Below are 12,635 nucleotides of genomic sequence, written 5' to 3' on the forward strand. Positions count from 1 at the left end.
ATACTTTTGTACCTGTTTCCTCCAGCATCTTCACAAGGTCCTTTGCTGTTGTTCTGGATTGATTTGCACTTTTCGCACCAAAGTATGTTCATCTCTAGGAGACAGAACGCGTCTTCTTCCTGAGCGGTATGACATCTGCGTGGTCCCATGGTGTTTATACTTGTGTACTATTGTTTGTACAGATGAACGTGGTACCTTCAGGTGTTTGGAAATTGCTCCCAAGGATGAACCAGACTCGTGGAGGTCTACAATCTTCTTTCTGAGGTCTTGGCTGATTTTTTTGATTTTCCCATGATGTCAAGCAAAGAGGGACTGAGTTTGAAGGTAGGCCTTTAAATATTCCACAGGTACACCTCCAATTGACTTAAATGTTGTCAATTAGCCTATCAGATGCTTCTAAAGTCGACATAATTTTCGGAATTTTCCAAGCTGTTTAAAGGCACAGTCAACTTAGTGTATGTAAACTTCTGACTCACTGGAATTGTGATACAGTTAATTATAAGTTAAATAATCTGTCTGTAAACAATTGTTGGAAAATAGAGTAGATGAACCGACTTCCCAAAACTATAGTTTGTTAACAAGAAATTTGTGGAGTGGTTTAAAAATGAGTTTTAATGACTCCAACCTAAGTGTATGTAAACTTCCGACTTCAACTTACATGTAATTGTTAAAGAAAGGAAAATGACATTGTATCAACAGTACCATTTAGAGAGGCCTGGATCTCAGTAGGTGYTAGAGCTCCTGTATTACCAGCACCTAAAACAATGGAGAAAGGTGTTAATGCCAAATATAACAGGTTTTTCTGAAATTAGTATCAGAAACACTGGGAAGAAACASTGGGAACACGTGGGTACAATACTTCACTTTGTTTGACCTCCTGACTTGAGATGTATTAAAGTAATGCCCTGATGTCAAAAAAGGTAAGGTTGACACATGCCTACTCTCTTCAGAAATGACAATAATTGCTTCTGTTATTTTTCTTATTGTTATTGTTCTGTGAGATAAACTGACTTGAAATGAATTCACAATGTGAGAAACTTACATATTTTGCCTTTCTTCCAAAGAACCAACAGTGAGGTAACCAAGGCTACTATGAGGACCACCAGAACAACAGCAACAATGACAACAACTGTGACTTGGCTACAATCACAGCATTTTCCATCTGCATGGAAGACAAGATAAGAGTACATATTCACCATTAACAATAACATCTTATACAATGATCTTGAAAAAACAGGAGTCACATTTTAATAATCTGCATTCATGACCTCATAAGAGACTCATAAACGTCTGATTTTASCACAATTGATAACAGCTAATAACATGTTTGTTAAAAATATATACAGCAATGGTATATGAAATATAAGAACAACTTCACCCCATTTGACCCAAATTGGCTCCTTCAACGTTGTATGMTTGACAAAGCATTCATAAGTTTCCTTGTCTGCCTCTGGAATCTGCACACTCATCCTGATCTGGTAGGTCTCGTCATCATTGGGTAAGACTCCGTCAGACTGCACTCCATCTTGTTTGGTCAATTGGACGCCATTCTTCTTAATATACATTAGTACATCTTTGGGATAGAAACCTGTGGCCATGCAGGTCAGTCGGACATGTCCTGCAGTTTTGGCTTTTTTAGCAAATGCATAGACCTTCGGAGGGGCTAAAGAGGGAAGAAACAGAAAACATGAGTGATTTATTTCTGATCTCACACTTACAAATATGCCTTTTCTGTAATCCACATTTACACTATTTGAAGTTCAGATCAACATTCAAATGTTAGCTTGTTTAAAAAAAATACTCAGTCCTTATTAGCGTCTTTCATAAGTACTCACAGTCAMCTCTKCTGAATTCTTTMRCRCCATATMCCATGAATTTGGACAGCCAGTCCACACACTCCTTCTCCAGGTAGCCCTTGGTGTACTGGTTGAGGATCTGCACCCCGTCCCACTTCCTCTTAGTCGGCAGAGCTTGATCGACTGGTGCCACCCACTGCATAGTGGCATKATCAAAGGCCAGGAAGTCATCACCATCATAGCTGTATTGGTCAGTGCCCTTTATGAATTTCAATGTGTCGTCTGGCTGTTTGTCAATCTCACATCCATGTTTCCACTGAAGAATATGGACATCTGAGATGAAAAACAAGTAGAATAGGAGAGGGAATGACTTACCTATGGTCAAGTCTTTTATTTATTTTTTGGCATTATACTTAGAAGTTAATCCATTATCTTAAGAGTTTTAGTAAAATATCTACAGTAGACGATGTAGAGTGATACTAATGCAYGTGTGGTTTCTCACCAGTGTTGTTGTGCCTCATGCGGTCCATCAGGATGTTGACGTTGACTTTGAACCACTGCTCCTTGCTCTTGCGTGACTGAGTGCCTTTTTCCCAGTAGTCTGCTGGCAGCTTCTCCCTCATCCAGTCCTGTTTGGGAATCTTCTTCTTTGCCACACTGTCATAGTAATCAATCTGTTTGTCATTCAACAGACCCATGGCAGTGAATTCATGGATACCAGGCAATTCAACTGGCTTTGAGAGGGCAGTGTAGATGTAGCTCAGCGACCATGTCTCTAATGGTTACAAAGGGGAGAAAATGGGTTAGTCACAWCTCCTTAGTAGAGATGTATGTAAAAGAAAGAAAGTGAAGGGAATTCAAAAAAAAAAAAAGGTATAGATAATAGTAAGCATAGTAACATCATATTCATTGTCTTGGTATGAAATCTAGGCTACCGAATCAATCAATCCAATATTTTATTGAAACTTTGTATAGTTAAATMATGTATTAGACTCATTTGTTATTTTAAAAGATACTAAAGAAGACTCAATTGAGACAAAGCACGTTTATGTGCCAGTCATGCTATACTGAACAAAAATATAAATGCAACATGCAACAATTTCAAAGATTTACTGAGTTACAGTTAATATAAGGAAATCAGTCYATGTAAATAAATGCATTAGGCTATAATCTATGGATTTCACATGACTGGGAATACAGATATGCATCTGTTGGTCACAGATACCTTTTTRTTTTAAAGGTAGGGGCACGMWTCATAAAACCAGTCAGTATCTGGTGTGACCACCATTTGCCTCATGCAACGCGACACATGTTCTTTGCATAGAGTTGATCAAGCTGGTGATTGTGGCCTGTGGAATGTTGTCCCACTCCTCTTCAATGGCTGTGCAAAGTTGCTGGATATTGGCGGGAACTGCAACACGCTGTTTTACACGTCGATCCAGAGCATCCCAAACATGTCTGGTGAGTATGCAGGCTATGGAAGAACTGGGACATTTTCAGCTTCCAAGAATTGTGTACAGATCCTTGAGATCCATGAGGTGATGGKGGCGGATGAATTYCACAACCATGGGCATCAGGATCTCGTCACGGTATCTCTGTGCATTCAAATTGCCATRGATAAAATACAATTGTGTTTGTTATCCGTAGCGRATGCCTGCCCATACCATAACCCCACCTCCCCCATGGGGCACTCAGTTCACAMCAGCAGAACATCTCGCCCACACGATGCCATACACTGCTGATGCTCTAACCACTAGGCTACCTACCTGGGGCGGCATGTGCCTAGTGGTTAGAGTGTTGGGCCAGTAACCGAAAGGTTGCTAGATCAAATCCCTGAGCTGACAAGGTAAAAATCTGTCGATCTGCCCCTGAACAAGGTAGTTAACCCACTGTTCCTAGGCTGTCATTGTAAATAAGAATTTGTTCTTAACCAACTTGCCTAGTTAAATAAAGGTAAAATAAGAATATATATAATAACACACGTGGTCTGCGGTTGTGAGGCCGGTTGGGCGTACTGTCATATTTTTCTAAAACGACGTTGGAGACGGCTTTTGGTCGAGAAATTAACATGAAATTCTCTGGCAACAGCTCTGGTGGACAGTCCTGCAGTCAGCATGCCAATTGTACCCTCAAAACAAGAGACATCTGTGGCATTGTGTTTTATTGTCCTTTTATTGTCCCCAGCACCAGGTGGACCTGTGTAATGAWCGTGCTGTTTAATCAGCTACTAGATATGCCRGATCGGTCAGGTAGATGGATTATCTTGGCAAAGTAGTAATGCTCACTAACAGGGATGTAAACACATTTGTGTCAACACTTTTGAATAATAAKATTTTTGTGCATATTTAACTTTTCTGGGATCTTTTATTTCAGCTCATGAAACATGGGACTAACACTTTACATGTTGTCTTTATATTTTTGCTGAGCGTATATAGCCTTATCACCTGACACCTGGCAGTTCCAACCAATCAAACTGTCTTATCATGTTGCTGGGTAAAAAACATTTTCTCAGGTGTGCAATCAATGGAACTTGTCAGCGGCAACAAGGAAACATCACAATATAAGTGCTGACAGAACTAGCCTACCATTAAACAAAAAGTTGGAGTCGTCATCAATAACATGAACATAACATTAAAAAAACATTTATATTTTGAAAGWTGGTGAATAATCTTTTTTTTATATTTAAGGAGCAACATATCAAAACATGAACTTCAGTCCACCAATATAATAGGCTAGTCACTGAAAATMGCTTTTTAAGTTTATTATTGATTTGAAAAATAATGTAGGCTATATATGGCTCTGCAAAGAGCTTTAACTTATGACACATTTTCTAGAAGTAAAATCATTCTTACCACTGTTCACCGTTGAAAGTGTCCTAAACAAGAGCAAAACTACGACAAAATACATTTTGAAACCTCACGTATTGTAAATTACCCAAAAATATACAAATATCCTATATTCTGTGTCAAATTCAGATTCCCCCACAGTGCTACGACTGCGTGCTCTTAGCTTTTTCTAACAAGGAAACTCCCGTGTTGAGCCTGATCATAAAGTGGAACAGGTGTTGGTACAAAGTCCAACGTATTTTCTTTGACATGACTGTACTTCATAAGCAATTGTCAGCCATATCCTTCACCTTTCCCACATTTTGTTACGTTATAGCCTTATTCTAAAATGGATTAAATCATTCCACCCCATGACTCTACACACAARAACTGATAATGACAAAGTGAAATCGTTTTTTAAAAATTGTTGCAAATGTTAAAAAAATCGAAACAGAAATACCTTATGTACGTAAGTATTCAGACCCTTCGCTATGAGACTCGAAATTGAGCTCATGTGCCATTGATCATCCTTGAGATGTTTCTACAACTTGATTGGATTCCACCTGTGGTAAATRCAATTGATTGGACATGATTTGGAAAGGCACACACCTGTCCATATAAGGTCTCAAAGTTGYCAGTGCATGTCAGATCAAAAACCAAGCCATGAGGTCGAAGGAATTGTCCGTAGAGCTCCAAGACAGGATTATGTCGAGGCACAGATTACATTTTTTATTTAACCTTTATTTAACTAGGCAAGTCAGTTAAGAACAAATTCTTATTTACAATGACGGCCAAACCCGGACGATGCTGGGCCAATTGTGCGCRGCCTGTTGGACTCCCAATCACGGCCGGATTGTGATACAGATCTGGGGAAGGGTCCCAAAACATTTCTGCAGCATTGAAGGTCCCCAATAACACAGTGGCCTCCATCATTCTTAAATGGAAGAAGTTTGGAACCACCAATATTCTTCCTAGAGCTGGCCGCCCGGCCAAACTGAGCAATCAGTGGAGAAGGGCACCAGAGTGCCTATATGGAGATGGTAGAACCTTCCAGAAGGACAACCATCTCTGCAGCACTCCACAAATCAGGCCTTTATGGTAGAGTGGTCAGACAGAATCTACTTCTCAGTAGAAGGCACATGACAGTCCACTTGGGAGTTTGCCAAAAGGCACCTAAAGGCTAAAAGGCTTCGGGACAAGTCTCTGAATGTCCTTGAGTGGCCCAGCCAGACCCCAACTTGAACCCGATCAAGCATCTCTGGAGAGACCTGAAAATAGCTGTGCAGCGACAGAGTTTGAGAGGATCTGCAGAGAAGAAGCATATACCACCCAGCAGCATACCACTGCTGGCTTGCTTCTGAAGCTAAGCAGGGTTGGTCCTGGTCAGTCCCTGGATGGGAGACCAGATGCTGCTGGAAGTGGTGTTGGAGGGCCAGTAGGAGGCACTCTTTCCTCTGGTCTAAAAAATATCCCAATTCCCCAGGGCAGTGATTGGGGACACTGCCCTGTGTAGGGTACTGTCTTTCGGATGGGACGTTAAACGGGTGTCCTGACTCTCTGAGGTCATTAAAGATCCCATGGCACTTATCGTAAGAGTAGGGGTGTTAACCCTGGTGTCCTGGCTAAATTCCCAATCTGGCCCTCAAACCATCATGGTCACCTAATAATCCCCAGTTTACAATTGGCTCATTCATCCCCCTCCTCTCCCCTGTAACTATTCCCCAGGTTGTTGCTGTAAATGGGAATGTGTTCTCAGTCAACTTACCTGGTAAAATAATAAATAAAGAATGGAAGAAACTCCCCAAATACAGGTGTGCCAAGTTTGCAGCATCATACTCAAGGCTGTAATCACTGCCAAAGGTGCTTCAACAAAGTACTGATTAAAGGCTCTGAATACTTATGTGATATTTCAGTTTTTTATTTGTAATACATTTTTGATTCATCATTATCGGGTATTGTGTGTAGATATATGAGGGGGGAAAAACAATTCAATCCATTTTAAAATAAGCTTGTAAAGTAGCAAAATGTGGAAAAAGTGAAGGGGTCTGAATATTTTCCCGAATCCACTGTACATATATATGGTAGACCCTATTTTGAATGATAGAATGTTCAAAAAAGAAAGTATTTTATCATTATTTTTTTATTTTTTTGTCATAAAAACAAAAATAAATCATACAGGAGATTTCAAAAGCAGTACAGGTTATAACCATTGTGCGTGTGTGTTTCTGCGTGCATCCGTGGGCATGTAATAAGTGATGTAACATACTAGCCAGTACATAGTAACAGAGCAATGCCATGCAAAATTATTGAAATAAAACAAGAGGCCCTATTAAAAAAAAACGCTGACCAGGTTTCTGGGATAAGAGAAACTATTTAAATTCTGCGCTTCAAGACTGCATGTTGGGATTATTTGTGTCCTCAATAAAAAAATGTTTACAATGTGATATTAACAGAAATTCCACTACATATTAATTCAAGAGTGTAGCTTTGTCTTAGCTTAGCAACTCAGTGAAAGGTTTTGAAATGGCCCTAGGTTGAAATAAACAATCTTAAAATATTATATTGCAAATACCCAAAGTATTAACAATACTCCACAATATTAAACATCATATTTTTAAAAATCTATTTGCAGGAACTTAAAACAAGATATACAATACGGTAAAAACAGTCATGAAACACACAGTAAATGTTTTGTTACTCAAAATATAAAATATTTGTCTAAAATTCTTTTGAAATGTCATCTAAAAGAAAAGTTTGTCACCGATTGGGCAGAGACCAGAGGTATGAAAACATATCAACATACAGTATCCTTTCTAGGCCTATATAACCCTGATCTAGTACAGGTCTAGTTACAATCCCTGAAGACTGATACAGAATCCGTAAAGATGCCTTTTCATCTCCATACAGTAAAATCCAGTGTAACAGTAAAACATGAAATGTACGACAGAATAAATTCATTGAAGAGGAATGTACACATCGACCCGACCGGTACCTAACCACCCACTATTGAGTGTATTTGGAAGTACAGAACCTTACTGAAGAACAYCAAACACTATTAAATGCAGCACTTTTCAGCACATACTAACTYTAACTATAAGTAACTATKATTTCCATCACAAGCTTATAAGAATTGAGCAGTGTAACTGAATAACAAGCGTTATCAATAGCCATAATATGAAATGAATTGACTGGTCCGGTCAGGAAGTTTGCCCACCAATAGTCATCTAGCCACCTGCACATAAATACACAATATGGAAAAGATGTGCATTATTAGATTGAACACATACATTACAGTGCAATGTTGTAAAATATTTTCTTATGTATAACAATAAATGACATGAATAACACATAAGTCAGCTCTAATTACAAATAGATGGTGTCAAATACTGCCGATGGCTTGGCCTCACATGAACCAATCAGTTAGGATCTTTAACTTTKACTTTTAGTGATAAAACATAAGTGTTGCCCYTTGACATTTTAAAACRGATGTTCCTTATGTTCAGAACTGTCTATTTATCGAACATGCCAACTTTAGAGGATAAACAGAGGGAATKKATTTTTTACATAAAAGTAACCAATTCTATGGAGGCAACCTAAATCAGCATGTAATTCCTTCTTATTTTATTCTATCTTCATAATTACCTCAGTAAATCATTTCTGTAATAAACTGGGACAGTTGGAGAAGAGGTGAAAGAAGGGTTGATATCCATCTAGACTTACTTCCATTAYGCAGCATTGGCYTCTTAYCTTCCTCKTCACTGGCTCCGTCTGAAGACCTTGCCTTCTGGCTGCCTTGACCTGAAATAGTGGCAGAGGGAAACTGTCTTTCTACAGTCTCATTTGTCTCAAAATCATTTGTAAACAGATAGAATCTAAGTCTTTGATTGATATTATGTATGCACACGACTGTATGTGGCTTTGGATGAAAGCGTCTGTCTGCTAAATGTCTTTATATTTGAAGGTATCACGAGCTGGGACAAAAGCAACTTTCACATAACTGTGGATATATGTTGCCCTTACCGAGTTGTACAAAGTGGTAGAATCTTATTCAAAATTATTCACATCTGTAATGGCTGCCAAAGGTGCTTCCAACAAGTATTAAATCAGGGGTGTGAAGACATAAGCAACCAAGACATCTTTAAATGTTTAATTAAGACCCCCCAAAAATTCAAATTGAAAATGTGGAATACCGCTAGGTTGTGTAGGGAATAAATCCAGTTGAATCCCTTTTTAGATTCAATTTAAGGCAGAAAAAAWTGAAAACTGTGCAAGGGGTATGTAAACTTTCACTAGACACTGTATATGGTTTGTACTGTCAATGGGCATGCACCAGTAGCCTAGTTGGATGCAGGGTGTTATGGCTGCTGGCACCAAATCCGTTAAGTGCTCAGATGCATAATAATACACTCAACAACAATTAACACCAGAAAAAAAATGTACTTTGAAGAATGAGACTGGGAGGACATGGAGTTTGCCAAAAGGCACCTAAAGGACTCTCAGACCATCAGAAACAAGATTCTCTGGCCTGATGAAACCAAGATTGAACTCTTTGGCCTGATTGCCAAGCGTCATGTCTGGAGCAAACCTGGCACCATCCCTACGGTGAAGCATGGTGGTGGCAGCATCATGCTGTTGGGATGTTTTTCAGCGGCAGGGACTGGGAGACTAGTCAGAATCGAGGGAAAGATGAACGGAGCAAAATACAGAGAGATCWTTGATGAAAACCTGCTCCATAGCGCTCAGGACCTCAAGCCAAGACAGWGCACGAGTGGCTTCYGGACAAATCTCTGAATGTCCTTGAGTGGCCCAGCCAGAGCCCGGACTTGAACCCGATCTAACATCTCTGGAGAGACTTGAAAATAGCTGTGCAGCAACGCTCCCCATCCAACCTGACAAAGCTTGAGAAGATCTGCAGAGAAGAATGGGAGAAACTCCCCAAATACAGGTCTGGGGGTGGGGTGTTTATACATTTGCAAAAAGTTTAAAAAAACTCTAATTATGGGGTATTGTGTATATATTGATGAGGGGGAAAAAACTATTTAAATCAATTTTAAAATAAGGCTGTAACGTAACAAAATGTGGAAAAAGTCAAGGGGTCTGAATACTTTCCGAATGCAAATACATTTGCAAAAAGTTGAAATACATGGATGGGGGTCTGAATACTTTCCGAATGCACTGTATAAGATAAAGTAACTGGCAATACTTTTGAATAACATTACCTGAGTCAGAGGAAGTGCCGCTAGCGCCATCCATTGTCACTGGGAAAAGATAATCAATCTTTAGTTAGATAAAGCTATATAGTGATGATCATTGGTCCTCTATAGGCATGCATATTCCCAATAGAAATTAAATTTATGAACTGAAAAATCCTCATAGCAAACAATGGCCAMTTTCCAGATCATTCATTTKATTKACTTCCTGAATTGAAAAGTACCCTACTAAAATATGTTACATTTACTTTTTCCCCTTTTTACATTTAACTTCAATGTTATAATAATCATACTCAGTACAGATAATTTATTGGTTAAAATTCATTTGTCATGTTGTTCCCCACTAGGTTGTTGAGTGTGTAAGGGCTTTTAACACTAGAACTGCCTGGCCTTTCAGCATATAAGTACCAGATAGAGAACGTTGCCAGGCGTCCCGTTTAGCATATGCATAAGATGCATTTCAACCTGCAAGGTGCGCAAACATGCTTGATAAATAAATGCTTGATAAATAGTGCATTAACTATTGTAAAGGATTAATTGCATGAAGAAGTATTCATGGAAAAATATATTTAAAAAAGAACAATAGTTTTGTTTGGGTAGTCAAGGATATATTTTGTATAATTCTATAAAGTCATAGAATAAAAGGTAGGTGTCACGTTCTGACCTTAGTTCCTTTTTTATGTCTCTATTTTGGTTTGGTCAGGGCGTGAGTTGTGGTGGGCATTCTATGTTTTGTATTTCTGTGTTTGGCCTGGTATGGTTCCCAATCAGAGGCAGCTGTCAATCGTTGTCTTTGATTGAGAACCATACTTAGGTAGCCTGTTCCCACCTGTGTTTGTGGGTAGTTGTTTCCTGGTTTGTGTTGTGTCACCTGATAGGACTGTTTAGTTTTTTCATTGTTTCACCTTTGTTATTTTGTATTCAGTGTTCAGTTTATTAAATTTAACATGTACACGTACCACGCTGCATTTTGGTCCGGTCCTTCATATTCCTCATCAGAAGAAGAAAATCGTTACAGTAGGCCTATCGTCTATTTTTGTTTCCCTTACAATAAAAACATTACAGTGTAATCCATTTGATCACCTTTATTTGTAGATGTGATTAGTAATAAAGGCCAGTTACAGCTTCTTTTGACAAYGTAGAAACTAAAAATATAATAATAATAATAATATAACCAGCCAGGTGTGCAGGTGAATTATTTGCTGTATTTCTAAATAAAAGCACCAGTGCATGAACAATAGTAAAGGATTAATTGCATAAATAAATATTAGTGGAAATATATTCATGCTCCCTCGGTCTGGGGCTCCCCGCAAGATCTCACCCTGTGGGGTCAAAATGATCACAAGAACGGTGAGCAAAAATCCCAGAACCACACGGGGGGACCTAGTGAATGACCTGCAGAGAGCTGGGACCAAAGTAACAAAGCCTACCATCAGTAACACACTACGCCGTCAGAGACTCAATCCTGCAGTGCCAGACGTGTCCCCCTGCTTAAGCCAGTACATGTCCAGGCCCGTCTGAAGTTTGCTAGAGAGCATTTGGATGATCCAGAAGAAGATTGGGAGAATGTCATATGGTCAGATGAAACCAAATATAACTTTTTGGTAAAAACTCAACTCGTTGTGTTTGGAGGACAAAGAATGCTGAGTTGCATCCAAAGAACACCATACCTACTGTGAAGCATGGGGGTGGAACATCATGCTTTGGGGCTGTTTTTCTGCAAAGGGACCAGGACGACTGATCCGTGTAAAGGAAAGAATGAATGGGGCCATGTATCGTGAGATTTTGAGTGAAAACCTCCTTCCATCAGCAAGGGCATTGAAGATGAAACGTGGCTGGGTCTTTCAGCATGACAATGATCCCAAACACACCGCCCGGGCAACGAAGGAGTGGCTTCGTAAGAAGCATTTCAAGGTCCTGGAGTGGCCTAGCCAGTCTCCAGATCTCAACCCCATAGAAAATCTTTGGAGGGAGTTGAAAGTCCGTGTTGCCCAGCAACAGCCCAAAACATCACTGCTCTAGAGGAGATCTGCATGGAGGAATGGGCCAAAATACCAGCAACAGTGTGTGAAAACCTTGTGAAGACTTACAGAAAACGTTTGACCTCTGTCAATGCCAACAAAGGGTATATAACAAGTATTGAGATAAACTTTTGTTATTGACCAAATACTTATTTTCCACCATAATTTGCAAATAAATTCATAAAAAATCCTACAATGTGATTTTCTGGATTTTTTTTTCTCATTTTGTCTGTCATAGTTGAAGTGTACCTATGATGAAAATTACAGGCCTCTCTCATCTTTTTAAGTGGGAGAACTTGCACAATTGGTGGCTGACTAAATACTTTTTTGCCCCACTGTATATTCATGACAAGATATAAAAACAGCAATTTGTTGATCGTTATCGACACTGTTTTGTGCCCTTATATCTGTGCCTTTACACACAAATCAATCGTGTCTTCTCTTTATGCTTCGGGTCCACAGTCAGCACACAGCTTCGGGGCTTTGTGTGAGCAAGCCTCACAAACAAATCGGTTGCACTGCACAGTTTATGGGCCTTGTTTCGTGCACCTGACGACTTGACATTGTGTCTTTTTTTCCCGAGTGGAACTGTGGTGCTTGGGAAAAGAGAGCAGGACTTGTTTCCTTGGCGGCCTGCTTGGCTGCTGTAGCTTCCATCTTGGCGTTTATATGGTTCTCACAAAACTCATATACCAGATCCAGTGGGATGCATGGTGCTGAGGATGCAAACACTCGTATTACATCGTGAGTGTTGCTTTACCACTCTCCATCACAGATGTGGAC

The 12,635-nt window shown here is 39.5% G+C and overlaps 1 protein-coding gene across 14 annotated transcripts in view; it reads right to left on the reverse strand.

The window, feature by feature from the left end:
* Positions 1–284: 284 nt before the first annotated feature.
* LOC111955130 (major histocompatibility complex class I-related gene protein) overlaps positions 285–12,635 on the reverse strand; it is an 84,066-nt gene continuing 71,715 nt past the window's right edge. For 13 of the 14 annotated variants that reach the window (XM_070436045.1, XM_070436034.1, XM_070436043.1 and 10 more), the window contains 5 exons: positions 2,299–2,571; positions 1,836–2,129; positions 1,379–1,663; positions 1,043–1,162; positions 285–756 (listed from right to left, as the gene is read on the reverse strand). In XM_070436045.1, the coding sequence (XP_070292146.1) occupies positions 668–756; positions 1,043–1,162; positions 1,379–1,663; positions 1,836–2,129; positions 2,299–2,571 (1,061 nt within the window). In that variant the 3' untranslated portion in view covers positions 285–667. Of the gene's footprint in view, positions 757–1,042; positions 1,163–1,378; positions 1,664–1,835; positions 2,130–2,298; positions 2,572–4,648; positions 4,835–12,635 lie in introns of those variants that run through there. The other variant, XM_070436047.1, reaches the window with a different exon arrangement.

This window comes from Salvelinus sp. IW2-2015, linkage group LG30, assembly GCF_002910315.2.
Source record: "Salvelinus sp. IW2-2015 linkage group LG30, ASM291031v2, whole genome shotgun sequence".
In the NCBI taxonomy this organism is placed as follows: domain Eukaryota; kingdom Metazoa; phylum Chordata; class Actinopteri; order Salmoniformes; family Salmonidae; genus Salvelinus; species Salvelinus sp. IW2-2015.